This window comes from Harmonia axyridis, chromosome 7, assembly GCF_914767665.1.
Source record: "Harmonia axyridis chromosome 7, icHarAxyr1.1, whole genome shotgun sequence".
Classification (NCBI taxonomy): Eukaryota; Metazoa; Arthropoda; class Insecta; order Coleoptera; family Coccinellidae; genus Harmonia; species Harmonia axyridis.
Window position 1 is genome coordinate 35095713 of NC_059507.1, and position 16504 is coordinate 35112216.

At 35.4% G+C, this 16504-nt stretch overlaps 1 protein-coding gene across 3 annotated transcripts in view; it reads left to right on the forward strand.

Moving 5' to 3' along the window:
* The window catches only part of LOC123684141 (lutropin-choriogonadotropic hormone receptor), a 186003-nt gene that overhangs the window by 109750 nt on the left and 59749 nt on the right, over nt 1–16504 (forward strand). For all 3 annotated transcript variants that reach the window (XM_045623286.1, XM_045623287.1, XM_045623289.1), the window contains exon 2: nt 7434–7505. In XM_045623286.1, the coding sequence (XP_045479242.1) occupies nt 7434–7505 (72 nt within the window). The remainder of the gene's footprint in view (nt 1–7433; nt 7506–16504) is intronic.

Consider the following 16504-nt stretch of genomic DNA (forward strand, 5'->3'; position numbering starts at 1 on the left):
GTCATCGCAGGAAATCCAGAAGAGGAAATACAAAGAGAAAATGAATGATATTTGACTGATGCGCGAAAAACCACGTGGTGTCAATCCCTCTCAACACTTCCGCTTGGGTGTATCTTTATTCTTTTTCTTTATTTTCAAACAATTCCTCTCAATAATTATGAAAGACACGGATATCCTCCTAAAAATTCGACTCTCTTCGTCAACAAATTAACCTTCAAGAGTGATAAATTTACTCCAAGGCTCTTTTAATTTTTCAATACTTTTTTTGTAGAAACATGCTTAAAACACGGCAATTACTTTATAGTTAGAGCTAAATTTCTTTTTCTGAAGCACTCCTTTCAGGTCCACAAAAAAACAGTAATCACTGGTGGTTCGATCTGGTGAGTAAGCTGGCTATTCAAGCAGTTGGAAACACAATTTGGAACAAGACGCATTGATGTCTGGATGAAAGAGAATTTTCGTCTTTGAATTTGAGGAAGGTTTTTCTTCATTTCTGCACTGAATCTACCCAAAAACGTTATGTAATATGCACTGTTGATAGTTCTACCTTTGTCGAAATGGTTTACGAACAATATAACATGTACGGCCCAATATACGGATGCCATAAACTTGTCAGTTGTATTAAAGATTTTGGTTGGTTTTGACGGCCTAACTAACTGCTTGTACACTCCTTGACTCAGAGGTGTTGTGATGGAACCATATTCCATCCTCTGTCACATAATGATATGAAAAAAATCCCATTCATTGCGATACGTTGTTGCCTTTTATCAAGTGCAAAAGCGCAGCACCTACATCGAGAAAAACTTTATAAAGGACAAATGTAAATCGAAACTTGCATAAGAGTAACTGCAGTTCACCAGCTGTTTCTCCCAGATTTCAATATCGTGTTCAGCCCATATTCGAAACGTCTTGTTCTGCATTCGTTCTTCCTCGAGAAGGGATACTTGACACTTACAATTGAATTCTAGAGGGATTTATTATCTGGAAACTTAACGTAGAAGTTGGGATTCGGGAATAGATTGATGCATTGGATTTTCGACATGAACATGTGATGGAAATGTAGACGCTTTTCTTTCGTTTTTGGTTTGAAGACATAAAAGTTCACCTATATCAGAAAATATCTTGATATTTTGGAAATTAGTACTATTTCGTTCTCTTTTCAAGTTTTTAATAAAAATTTGGCACTAGACTCTGATTGGCCTGTCAAGTTCGGTGTTTCCAGATTTGTGTATGTGACAGTTCACCGTCACATATAATAATTCTACTGAATGTCAGATGTTTATCTTTCACTTCGTTCACATAAAGTAGTCTAATGAAATTATTATTTCATTACTGAACTGAGTTACTTGAAGAAATAATCATCCTGCGGACTAGGGTGTTTCTAAGAAACTCAGTTGAGTGGTATTAATACAGATTATTTCGGAAAATGCCTAGTTTGTAAGCGATAAAATAAATTTGTACGAATTATACTGATTTTGTACAATTCGAGAATGACGTTTTGTCATAGTACTTAATACCTATCTAGAAATTTGTGATTTCAACTTGTTTGGCAATATTAAAAGTTAACTTTCATGGTTTCGAAACTGTATTTAATTCATTTTGCCTATGTTTCAATTCCAAATAGGATTATCCCCAAAATGAGAATTATTATACCTAAAATGAATACATTGTGAGTTATCGAGGAAGACCTTCCAATGAGGAAAGACCGCAATTTCTAACTGTGTGAAGTACTTTGTGACTACCGGAAAACATAAAAAAAACTAAAACTCGATGTTTCGATAACTAAATTCGAAATTTCATGAATTGTAATTAATTGTTCATTGGGATTGTTGATGAATCTGATGATGCAATAATGTACTGGGTGTACCATTCGAAATAAGGAAATTTCTGTACAAGCGAAAGTTCTTACAATATTTTAGGGAGAGAGATCATTGTCTCAAAACACCAACATGCAAATTTTTAGCACAAAATTATAATTAGTTTTCCATTAACGTCTTTGATAGGTCATCGCCACCCTGTATACAATTCTTCTGTATAAACCACAGTTCAGTTTCAATTGAAAGTTTTTCGTTGGAAACAAATCTCTCAACCTTCCAATAAATAATTCAACTATTCAGACGTGCTGTCCAAGAGATATCCTCGAACGTACCATGTATCTCGCTAACCGCGTTCGTACGAATAAGAATAATTGTAATTTCTGTGATTTATCTCTATGGATGGCCATTTATTTCGCGTTTGATGCATGTTGTCTGCCACAGAAGAACGTGAACTTTCTTCGAACTGGTATTCTCGAAAAACGTCGTCGATTTTTGAGAGACGGCGGTCTTATTTCTTCGGCAGACTTCGACAAGGTTCGACATTTTTCCGCGAATTAACGAATGCTATCAATGCGCATACCTAAGTAATTATTTCCAGATAAGGCATTTTGGAGAGAATTTATCTACTCTTGATCAGGTCTTCAAGGATCGACCTAAATCTCAACTGTTTGAGTGACAACGAGTTGTTGATTCGGTGATTGTTCTTCAGAATCTCGTGTTTATCGTTCTTTTCACGGCTTTGAAATCGTTCAGAAAAACAATGATCCAATTCTTTCCTTGAAAGGTCATTTCAGGGCAGCAACCTAAAGGAAAAATTGTCACCGGTTAATTTTTCTGAACCGTATGTTGTAAAATATGAACTCCTGAAGAAAAAAGTCTATGGGTCCAACGCAATCCTATGACTAGTTTTCGAGATACAGGGTGTCGAAATTGGAAAATGGCATTTCTTTAAAGTAAGATTTGTCTTAGGAAAACATCATGAATGGGTTAATTTTGCAAGACAAATATTGCTTATCCATAAAGTAATAATTTTAGACTGGTTTTTAATGAAAATTATGGTTAGATACGGAGTCTCTCAATTTGAGTACACTATTATATTGTCAAATAAAGGGTGTTTTTTTAGAGTTATAGAACTTTAAATTGCAATAAAACAATGATGGATTGTTCGATTGATATTTATTTAATTTATCCGCAAGATAATCTTGTGGCATTACATTTTATATATGATTTCTGGCATATGACCACCACGGCTGGATCAGATGTAGTCCAATCTGGACGTCCAATTTTCGATGACTTTTTTCAACATTTGTGGCCGTATATCGGCAATAACACGGCGAATGTTATTTTCCAAATGGTCAAGGGTTTGTGGCTTATCCGCATAGACCAATGACTTTACATAGCCCCACAGAAAGTAGTCTAGCGGTGTAAAATCAAAAGATCTTGGTGGCCAATTCACAGGTCCAAAACGTGAAATTAGGCGGACACCAAACGTGACTTTCAATAAATCGATTGTGGCACGAGCTGTGTGACATGTTGCGCCGTCTTGTTGGAACCACAGCTCCTGGACATCATGGTTGTTCAATTCAGGAATGAAAAAGTTAGTAATCATGGCTCTATACCTATCACCATTGACTGAAACGTTCTGGCCATCATCGTTTTTGAAGAAGTACGGACCAATGATTCCACCAGTCCATAAAGCGCACCAAACAGTCAGTTTTTCTGGATGTAACGGTGTTTCGACATACACTTGAGGATGAGCTTCACTCCAAATGCGGCAGTTTTGTTTGTTGACTAGCCATTCAACTAGAAGTGCTCTTCATCACTAAACAAAATAAAATGGACGTAGTGCGCGATACGTATTCCGCACAGAAACATTATTTTCGAAATGAAATTGGACTATTTGCAAGAGTTGTTCAGGCGTGAGTCTATTCATGATGAACTGCCAACCAAACTGAGAATAAATCACTTGACAGCTGTTGAATCGGTCGTCATCTTGAACAGTAATGCCAACTTAAAGTTATATACCTCGAAAAAGAACACCCTATATTATATGTTTTTTTTTTCAAACTTTAACACTCCTGGAAACGAAGCTTGTTAGGATATATGTTTGAAGGAATTTTTTTACATAAAAAGAATTTTTCTATTTAATTTTTTTTTCCATAAAAAGAGTTGTTCTATCCGAGGCCGCAGTTGCATTAAAATCAGGACCACCCTATTGAAATAAGAATTTGATTGATATTCTAAATGAAAGTGTATTTTATTAACGTTTACTTTCAGAACCATGATTTTTTATAGTTCATTTTATCAATCTGAAGGTACCACTTCTCTATGTAAATTTAACGGGTAGAAAATTTCAACTCTTGACATTCCTGCTAAAAATTTATATTTTGAGAAAAATGTTTACTTATCGTATTTTCTTGGATAATTGAAACAGATTAGCAAGCAATTCGTGAAAATACTGCAGGAAAGACAACACTCAGCAAAACGTAAATTTCAGGAACTATAATTTTTTTTATTTCAAAGGTTTATTTTCGTAAATAACGAACCGAAACCCCTCGTTATTTGAGATACATAGTGACCATCGAAATGATAGACGCCTCCATTAATTGCCCTGTTTTGAAATAATTCAACGATATAAATCGAGCAGGACAAATCGGCGATCATTAGGAGAGTGTTTATGTTTGCAGGAAACCTTGCAGGAATTTCAGATTCCGCAGGATCGTCGGATTTCTCTCCGATCGATCCGTGAAAAAGAGGAGAGAACACGGGCAGGTCTTGTTAGAACGGATAAAAGCGGCTCATATTGGTTTTTTTCTGCTGTCGGATACGAAACAGAAGTAATGAGAGACGTGATTAGTTGTCGCAGGAATTAACTAATTGAATGCTTGAGTTCTTCTAGAAATCCACGAGGAATCTCCGTTGCTTCTTGCCTTTCTTCGTTGTTCACGGTAGATCTTTAAGTGACAGGCCTCAGGATGAGGTCGATGTTTTTCTATTGTGTCTTTATCTTTTTTGGGAGAGATACTGTCTGAACGTTTCGGACGTATGTATTTCAACGTGTGAGGTTTTGTTAGAAAGGGTGTTTTTTTTTAGAGCTATAGAACTTTAAATTGCAATAAAACAACGATGGATTATTCGATTGACATGAATTTTATTTATCCGCAAGATAATCTTGTGGCATTACATTTTAAATATGATTTCTGGCATATGACCGCCACGGCTGGCTCGGATGTAGTCCAATCTGGACGTCCAGTTTTCGATGACTTTTTCCAACATTTGTGGCCGTATATCGGCAATGACACGGCGAATGTTGTTTTCCAAATGGTCAAGGGTTTGTGGCTTATCCGTATAGACCAGTGACTTTACATAGCCCCACAGAAAGTAGTCTAGCGGTGTTAAATCACAAGATCTTGGAGGCCAATTCACAGGTCCAAAACGTGAAGTTAGGCGGTCACCAAACGTGTCTTTCAATAAATCGATTGTGGCACGAGCTGTGTGACATGTTGCACCGTTTTGTTGGAACCACAGCTCCTGGACATCAAGGTTGTTCAATTCAGGAATGAAAAAGTTAGTAATCATGGCTCTATACCGATCACCATTGACTGTAACGTTCTGGCCATCATCGTTTTTGAAGAAATACGGACCAATGATTCCACCAGCCCATAAAGCGCACCAAACAGTCAGTTTTTCTGGATGAAACGTTGTTTCGACATACACTTGAGGATTAGCTTCACTTCAAATGCGGCAGTTTTGTTTGTCGACGTAGCCATTCAATCAGAATTGCGCTTCATCGCTAAACAAAATAAAATGGACGTAGTGCGCGATACGTATATCACTTGACAGCTGTTAAATCGGTCGCCATCTTGAACAGTAATGCCAACTTAAAGTTATATACCTCGAAAAAAAAACACCCGTTACTTATCTCAGGGTAATTGTAGAGTTTGCACAAAAAATATACAGGGTGTTTCTGATTTATAAGTATGAATTGAAGTGAGCGATTTCTCAGATGATTTCAAGAAAAAATTCTTTGAAGTTGAGTTTAATTTTTCCAAGATTTTTGTATGATCTACAGTCAACTTAATTCTGACATAGATATTCCAACTAAGGGTTTGCATATTGCAGTTATAAATAGGCCAATTTCGTTTGCAAATTCACTGGAAGGAAGTCCGTATCTCACAACAACAAAAAAGAGTTTGTAGGCCCATGCTTTCAGAAATATTTTTTATTATCCATTTCATTCGTTTGTACCTCTAATTTAGGAACACCCTGTATATTTTTTTCTAAGAACGTTTCTTGAAAAAAAATTCGATACTTCAATCAACTGGAAAGTGACTGGTTCATTTCTTTCAGTTGAGAGTTTTTCACCCATACGAAAATTCCTGTGTGCTGTTATAACAAATTGATAATATTTATAAGTCCCACTCAATTCGTTTAAAAGTAACTGTATAACTCATCACTGAACTAAATAAAGAAATCAAAAAGCGACATCAAAGAGTCTACGATCCTTTTCATCATATTCCAAATCTACCGAAACTCTTGGCGACCTTCATTCTAAATCCAAATATTTCATGAATATAGACTCCGATGTTTTGAACAGAACCTCCATCGTTTATGTTCGAATCTCAACAATTCTTTGTTCATTTCCAGATGAGGAATGATTCACCTAATAAACAAAATTGTTAGGAACAAGAAACTGTATCGTATAAATTTAGATATCCAGAGTTTATTGAATTTATTTCGATAGATGCATTCCTTGGCTCATCCTATATGTTTCTTCTTCGATATAGGTTTCGAAATAATCATCTATTCTGAGATTTGGTTCAAATTGTAATTATTACAAACAAAAATGTTCAAGTAGAGGTAATTAATGTGAAAGGTTTTTCAATAAGAGGTTTCATTTTGAATAGCCCACTATCTGGGTAGCTGTCACTTTTGAAGCTGTCATCTTTTGACATTTGACAAGTCAAAACTACAAAAATTGAACGAACACAAAAAATACTTTTTTCTACATTCATGCAGAAAGCAAAACTTTATTGAACTATATTTAGTGGAAAAAAAGTTCTTTAGTGCACTAGTGCAATAAAGTTTTTATTGCACTCATTTGTCATTTTACTTCAACGTGCTGTCATCATGACAAACAAATATTTCAGCCTGAAGGAAATAACGATGTACAGTTACCAAGTACTAGTACGTTTACAGCAGTAACAAATCAAGAAGTGGATTTAAAAAGTACTTCACTACGAAATATTCATATTGAAAATTGCACCAATTGTTCATTCACTTCCAACATTGAGGGTAAAAATAAAGTTTGAGTTAAATTGTTCGTAACGTATTAGTTCCTGTTTCAATGCAAATCGATATTAATAATAAAGTATTCAAGTTGCGCTTTTCATTTTCTTACACCTAGTGCCGCACCTCAATAAATCATTTTTTGCTTTTTGCATGAACGTTGAAAAAATGCAACTCGTGCAAAAATTGTTTATTGCACTTGTTGCATAAATAACTATTTAAGATCAAAATGGAACGTTTTATCGGAAAACTCTTTAATAACTTTTTTTTTAAATCGTTTTTTTTCGTATGTGTTGGCAATGATTTTGATGATATCTTTTTTTTCAGGGATTTATCCAACAACAACATAACGGTGTTGAATGAAACATCATTCTCAAACTACCCCAACCTAGAAGAACTGTAAGTAGCAACAATATAAATCCCCAATGAATTTTAATTTAGCAAAAGTTTCAATTTTAAGTCTTGAAGTTTCGGAATGAGCAGACATGATTTCCATTAAGTTCCATCTAACAAACCGAAAGGTCATCGTATTTAAATCCTGAGTAGTTCTGCTCGAGATGATGCAATCCATGAGATCGAAATAAATATTTCATACTTGTACTCAGCTTCTGAGACTCATTTCTCGTGAAAAATGGAGTTTAAACGAGGATGAAATTAAATTTTTCCATTACATCAACCTATTCATCCAGATATTCCGTTGTACGTCATATTAATACCAAATGAGAAAAAGATTCATCTCTAGACATTCTTCTAATATTCCTCGTTCCGGGAAAATCGAGAAAATTAAGACGGAATTAACCTCAACCGTACCGGCGGTGAATGTCCTTGCGGGAAAATCCACCCACGCGAGGATAGAACAGCGTCAGGAAGATCTTATTAAAAGTTTCTAGTGGTCCGATTGAACGACGAATGTTGAAAATTTCCCGGAAACCGGATGCATATTTCCGGAAGTAACGGATTAAAACTCTGTTGGCTTTGTGGGGAGGAAATTGCGGATATTTCATTATAACTTCAAAATTCGTGTTCGGAATTGCGAGAACGTTTTTATCGGAGTTTTCGGTAATGGCCGGATTTTTAAGTTGAAGAAGTTAATTCCATTTTCTTTTTATACAGTTTTCAACGGACTAGTATTCAGTTTTTTGTTAAGGATTATTTCTTAAAATTTAAGTAAAATGAAACAAAAATGTGGAAGAATCATTGAAATATCTCTAGAAACGAAAAAGTTATGGGACTTTGAAGTTGCGCTTGGAAGAATAATTTCATAGTACGTGTAAGTGGCGTGACGTCACACACTAGACGACTGGTATTTGCAGAGTGCTTACGAATTCATTGGTGTACAATCACTTGTGCCGTTCGTGTCGGGTTATGTTCTTTAAACGATGGCTGAAATAACTTACTATATACATACATATAAATTATTTTTTTTTCTTCTTACGTTTTACTCCTCACATAAATATGTTTTGCCATTGATAGACTTCAACAACCAGTACTCAACCACAAACTGTTTATGAAACGTTTTTTTAAATAAATCATCGTTATAAGTTGAACCATGATGAAGCAAACTCAAAAGTAGATACTTACTTGAAAAGTTTAACTCCTTTTATTTCAGCACTGACATAAGATCGATTTGAAGAAAAAACTCCATCACTGCGAATATATCTATTTTAGGCAAATTATCACTTTGTCCTTTCACGAAGCCTTCTTCCATTATGGTGAACTAAAAACAAAACTCGAGTTAAAACTACACTGTATAGGTACAACTACAAACGGCGCGAGAGCCTTGGCGCGGCTAAGTATTTAAACGTAATTTATGGTGTAGCGATCACAGGCAAGTGGCGTGACGTCACAGACGAGTCGGACACCAAAGACGTTCCGCGCTAAAATACGTAAATTTAAATAATCTATTTCTTAGTCATTTATTGATGAATTTTCAAAATTTTTTCACTGATTTATCAGTTTTGCTCTATATTTTAATTCTATCGTGTCAAAAATAGTATTATCAATATCACTAAACTGGTCCATTATTGAAAGATAATAAACTTTAGGGTGATCAAGTAAGTACCTGCTGTTTTTTTTTTACGAAAATGCATTTTTTGTACAAAAAAATAGTTCCCCATTGTTAGCTACAACTTTTTTCATATTTTTGGTAGAGCTCGAATCTTTTGGGGCTATCCACGAATCAAGCCATTTTTTGATGTCTTGGAGTCGCTTGGAGATGGCTTGGTGTGTAACTCTTGATGTCCTAATGCTGAAGAAAGCTCTTCTTGCGCTTGGCATGGATCTTAACCGATTCAATTCAGCATCTTAGAGAGTTTTTGGCCTTTCTTCACGCGGACGATGTTCAACATCGAAATCACCGTCTTTGAAGCGACGGAACCAATCACGCCACGTTGTTTTACGTAAACTTTTTGGAGCTCTCGATGCGCTTCAGCCACCGTTCTCTTCGAATGAAAGGAGAAAATCAACACCCCTCGCAAATGACAATTATCAGACAACCAAAATTATATCAAGCCAAAAAATAACTTACTGATGTGTTAAAACAGTTTGTTTACCATTTTCTAAGCATTGTTCATGACGTTAAAGATATGTCAAAAGCGACCAGAACTTACTACTGGAGCGATCTATTGATAAAAACCGGGAACTAAATTGCGCACCTCATTAATACATTCTTTCAACATAAATTTGAAGAAACCAGGAAATATCTGCGCATTCGCCATTTTGCAACTAAGCCCTGCTAAGGGTAATCAAGATGCAAGATTATCTTTCATTTAACATGTATATAGTTCTTTCCGGATCGAGATATTGAATTCCAATCAACGATACATTTGTTGTTGATGAAACAATGATTTTTATAGGACAAAATACTGTGCAATTCAAACAATAGTGTTATTCAGACGCTGCTATATTGGCAACATCGGTTAAAATATGGTATTTTGACTATAAACGTGGGCGAAGAATCACCTACGATGCTGAAGACTCTGATAGCCCGAATTTAGTAGTTGTTTCAGAAACGGAATGGTTATGAGCGATCTTAAAGTTGCTTGAGATAGCGGTGGGGTTGAAGATATCATAAAGCAGCGTTTCTACTATTTTGTGTCAACATTTGTCCATTACAAAACTTTGCTAGAGGAGCAACAACGCTGGCGAACACTGAGAGAACGATTATAGGAAGCATGGATTCATTACTACACTCCTAAAGAGCACCAGCTGAATGAAAAGCAATTAGTGAAAGTAGTCCAAAGCGACCAAAATCTTAAATATCTACTGGCAAGGTTATGGCATTCCTACTTTAGGACGTGCATGGTTTATTTTTCATCGACTATCATGGCAAAGGTAACCCATCAACAGTGAATATTACATAATTGTATTAGATAGATTAAGTGCAGAAATTAAGAAATTACGTCCTCGAATTCAAAGAAAAAATTCTCTTCCCCCCAGGACAATGTTCCTTGTCACGAATTGATGAAAACTAAATCAAATTGAACGAATTGCCCTTCTTAGTGCTTGACCACCCAACTCATTTTCCTGATCTGGCATCTAGTGATTATTGGCTTTTTGAAGACATCAAAAAAATGCCCAAGGGAAAGAAATATTGATCTGATAAAGATCAGATTAACTGATTGAGCCCCTAAAATTTGGCGTCCCCGTAAAATATCCTGTTTGCCGGTCCTGGCGGCGGCTCTGAATGGTAGTAGTTGTCTATGTTGAAAGTCAAATTTTTAATGAAAATTTTGCCGGTAGTGCATATCTATAGTGGATATCTTGTACTTTCACGATCCAAAGATCGAATATTGACACATAAAATTCTTTACTATCTACGATTCTTGTCTTCAAATGAGTTATTTTGCATTTTAAATTTAGGATAGAATTTATGATCCCCAGTTACAGAACACCCTGTAGAACGAAATGTCCCCATCACCCCCTAGTCTTCAAATCCCCAGGACCCCAGCTTGGAGTAAATACCAGAATAAACGAAGCAGTATATGCGATAGTCTGAATAACTCCCCATTCTATTCCTTCAGGGACTTTGATTACTGTTTACTCCTACCCTGATTGATTCTCCGTTTAAGCCAAGGATAACGAAACATTTCTTCGGAAGCTGAACAAATTCCGAGTTTTTCTGCAGTAAATTCTTCACATCTTGTTCGAACTGTATGGCAGAATATTCATCATTTTTTATATTTATATTCATTAGGCTTCAATATTTGTTCAAACGAATTCTGTTAGTTTTTGATAGTATAGTAGAAGCTTTAGCTGACCTGGGATTGCTGTATAGTATATCCACAGTCACTTGGAGGAAGCCTGAATATTTCAATTATACAAGGGTTGTCCAAGTTTTCAGAAATTCCTTTGGAATTTATGAAAATATTGCTATCAATACTCTCAAATAAACCCCGGTATTTAGCAAATCGTCTTGGAAACAAGAATGTCCCAATTTGATTGATCTTATTGGCTGAATATTTCCCCTTGTATTCCCCTTTCCAGTTTGAGAGCGTTTTTGGTTACACTCATTGGCTGCATCTATCACTTCTTAATTACTTTCTAATAATTCGCATAGACCAGTGTGATCCATAGGGGTATTATTGAAATGCATTTTTACGTAGTTTTAGTTCGTTGTGTGATGCTCTTAATGATTTCGACTATGATGTTTGGCATAATTCTATGGCTTATGTAAAAAAAGATGAATATTTCGCAATCAAATCTATTCCTCCATTTACTTTCAAAGTCAGAATTGATATATGACGGGTTCTGAAGAAATTAATTTGGCATCCTAAATATCTTCATTCCACTGAAAGAAGAATTGATTAAAACTAGATTAACCAACAAAATTTTAAGTATATTTTCTGATTTTGGCAATCTTATTACTGGTTTGAGAAACCATGCAGAATGGGCTCTTGGTACGTCAAATTAGCAGCTCCGTAGCCAGATCGAAAATTCGATCAAGTATTTTATAGAAAATAGAAATATGTCACCATTTCATGCCATCAATCGGGACAGTTTTAATAATAGGTTACATATATCTTTGAATATTTATTCTGAATACGAAAAATTTAAGAGTTATCGAGGAAAAACTTGAACTGAGGAAATACTACAATTTTTAACTGAGTGGAGTAGTCTATGACTCGGCCTATGACTTCCGGAAAACATAGAAATTTAGATAACTAAATTTGACATTTCATGAAATGTCATTAATTATTCGTAATTAAAGATTTTATTGCTTTATGGATTTTCAATCATCTTGACGAATAATTTATTACAATTCATGAAATTTCGACTTTTTTGTTTCTTTTTTTATGTTTTCTGGAAGTCATAGACTACTCCATTCAATGAGAAATTGCAGTTTTCCTTAGTTCAAGTTTTTCCTCGATAACTCATTAAGCATAGGATCTGCTCGAGACCCCTCTCTTTTTATACCTACGTAAAATTGACTGAATGAATAAAAAATATAGTATCTTGGCTAGCTAGTTCTAAAACCTCATGTAGTGATAGTCATTGCTCCTTTGGATGTTGTCAGGTCTATTTATTGGGTAGACGATCTTCTTGAAAACTGTTGAGCAGAGTATAGAACAAAAGTTGAGAAATAGTTGCAGCTTTTAATTATTAATGCCAATATAATCCCACATTCACACTAATCTAATATTCTGCAATGAAACGACAAATGATAGCACAAAGTACAACATTTAATTTCCTGTTTTCCTTCTTTATTCTGTCGAGTACCACATCCAGAAAAATAAGCAGGAAATATCCGGGATACGGTACAGTTCTGACGTAATTGGAAGAGCGAACGATCCTGACAAGTCGAAAAATACGGGCGCTATAATTTAAGACATGAGCTACGTACAGAGGTCTTCGTTGCATTCTGTTGACCTATACCCCCATTTTCGACGTTATGAAATCCGAGGATTCTGTGCCAACGATGAATCAATACACGATGTGGATTTTATTATCTTCGAAACAATCAACTGGTAAGGCTTCGTTGTGGATATATCTCATTCTTGACGGATTTAGATTTACGCGATTCTGGTGTAGTCATCTTTTATAAGCTTCGCTGGAACGGTACACGACGTTGAGTCTTCTTTTTCTATCGAGAAGAATGACTTCTGAGTTTGTTATTTCTCTGAATACTTACATTTAAGTAGAAGAGCTTTGGAATATTATTGAGTTGATGTTATAAAGTAGATATTTCACGGTTAGTTATGGAACAACAAGATATTCTTTATAATATTTATACCATAATCTTTGTTATAATGGGTGTTTTTTTTCGAGGTATATAACTTTAAATTGGCATTACTTTTCAAGATAGCGACCGATTTAACAGTTGTCAAGTGATTTATTCTCAGTTTGGTTTGGCAATTCATCATGAATAGACTCACGCCTGAACAACGCTTGCAAATAGTGCAATTTCATTTCGAAAATAATGGTTCTGTGCGGAATATGTATCGCGCACTACGTCCTTATTATTTTGTTTAGCGATGAAGCGCACTTCTGGTTGAATGGCTACGTCAACAAACGAAACTGCCGCATTTGGAATGAAGCTAATCCTCAAGTGTATGTCGTAACACTGTTACTTCCAGAAAAACTGCCTGTTTGGTGCGCTTTATGGGCTGGTGGAATTATTGATCCGTACTTCTTCAAAAACGATGATGGCCAGAACGTTACAGTCAATGGTGATTGGAATAGAGCCATGATTACTAACTTTTTCATTCCTGAATTGAACAACCATGATGTCCAGGAGCTGTGGTTCCAACAAGACGGCGCAACATGTCACACAGCTCGTGCCACAATCGATTTATTGAAAGACACGTTTGGTGACCGCCTAATTTCATGTTTTGGACCTGTGAATTGGCCTTCAAGATCTTGTGATTTAACACCGCTAGACTACTTTCTGTGGGGCTATGTAAAGTCATTGGTTTATGCGGATAAGCCTGCACAAACCCTTGACCATTTGGAATACAACATTCGCCGTGTTATTGCCGATATACGGCCACAAATGTTGGAAAAAGTCATCGAAAATTGGACTTGCAGATTGGACTACATCCGAGCCAGCCGTGGCGGTCATATGCCAGAAATCATATTTAAAATGTAATGCCACAAGATTATCTTGTGGATAAATAAAATGCATGTCAATCGAATAATCCATCGTTGTTTTATTGCAATTTAAAGTTCTATAGCTCTAAAAAAAACACCATTTATAATGTCATTTATGAAAAAAATTGTGCTCATTGTTTGGCGACAGATTAATTTGCTTTGTGAAATCTTGCAATTGCATATTAAATTTAGAAAACAAGCAGATACAAAATAAATTTTTTATGAGGGATGAGTTGAAGAATATACAAGTAATCAGGCCTTTGAAAAACATGTGCTGAGTGTATACCGATAACGAATGTAAAAATCATATATCGCAAAACAAGAGACGACAAACCAGATGAATAAAGAAAGATAATAAACCTCGGACGTAAACGTGTTCGTAGTGCATTGAAAATAATAATCTTGGAAGTGATAATAAGGTCAAATCGTAAAAAAATTTTTTTTTTTTTACCGTCGTGCCGATTTCAATGAAAAGTAAAATGATTATTGGTTCTTTTTTATGGAAAAATTTTCGTTCTCCGTCTTTACGAAAATTCTGAAAATTTATATTTTGGGGTTCAATTACCCCAGATTTCTCTCAAAATAAACTCTTACTTTTTTCAAAATCAAAGTGGAACCTCTTATTGAAGAACTTTTTAAGTGATAGTCAGAATCCTCAAGAAACTGGACAAACCATCTGAAATCGTAATTTTCAGATCCATAAGTAAATGATTTGTTGGTCGAATCCATAATGAATCGTACATTTGAATCATTACCTAACCGAACCGGTATGAATGAGAATTGAAAAAAAATCCGATCGAACCCTAATTTTCCAAAATGCACCTCAGAATCGCTGATTCGAGGATTCACGTCCAAATCACTTCAGCTGCGGTGATTGAGCCTTTCAGTTCGAATTGAAACCGAATGCAGAAATTGTGGTTTTCCCGGTCGAACGTAGATTTCTCGGCTTTTCTGCTTCGAATGGGTGGTGATTTCCAGTCTGCCCAATTTCAAACGTCCTGACACTAAAGAAATTGGTCTAGACCCATACTTTCACCGTTCCATAATGTTCTGTTTCTGTGTGTTTCAGTCGCCGTTTGCAGAAAAGTGGAAATGAAATTCGAGTTCTGAATTTTCATCGTTGGAATTCACCTGCTGCCTTGCCACGTGAATTACAATTCATATACAGGGTGATTAACCGGGATGGCCTATTAAACGTTTATGGAAAACTAATCATAATTATGAGCTGAAAATTTGCATATCGGCATTTGAGACAATGATCTTTCTCCCTAAAATATTTTCAGATCTCTACAACTTCCGGTTATACCGGAAACAGACTTTTACTGCATTATTTCAAATGGCACACCTAGTATATTATTGTATCATTAAATAACTTGTTTGATGGCAATTTTGGCAATATGCCATACCTTCGGAAAAACTCAATGATTCATGTGTTATTGGGATTCTTATAAAAAAAAATGGTAAAAATACGTAGTATTATAAGACTATTTGCGGTTTGGGCCAAAAATGTACAGGGTGTTTATAAGAGGATCATGAACTTGGACAACTCAAATTCATCAAAACTCAAGATTTTCAAATTAGAACCTATATTTTTCATTATTTCAGTCGATTCGACGTACAAAAATAGTGGGGGTTACTTAAGCAAACCCTATAGCTAAAATGAATACTTCAAGAGTTATCGGGGAAGAACTTCAAATGAGGAAAAACCTGTGTTTTTCGGAAATCGCAGACTACTCCACACAGTTATAAATAGCGGTTTTTCCTCATTTGAAGTTCTTCCTTGATAACTCTTGAAGTATTCATTTTAGATATAGGGTTTGCTTAAGTAACCCCCACTATTTTGAGCGTAGTATCGACTGAAATAATAAAAAATATAGGTTCTAATTTGAAAATCTTGAGTTTTGATTAATTAAAGTTGTCCAAGTTCATGATCCTCCTATGAACACCCTGTACATTTTTGGCCCAAACCGCGAACAGTTTTATGATACTACGTATTTGCGGAATCGAAAAAGATAAAAAATTTTTTGGAAAAAGCTCTTTCTGCGGTAATATTAAAAAAAATGTGAGTCCTCGTCGCCACCATTTTTTTCATGAGAATCCCAATAACTCATGAACCGTTGAGTTTTTTCCCAAGTATGGCATATTGCCGGAATTGCCATCAAAAAAGCTATCTAATGATGCAATAATATACTGGGTGTGCCATTTGAAATAAAGAAGTAATAGTCTGTTTCCGGTATAACCGGAAGTTGTAGAGATCTGAAAATATTTTAGGTAGAAAGATCATTGCCTCAAACCCTAATATGCAAATT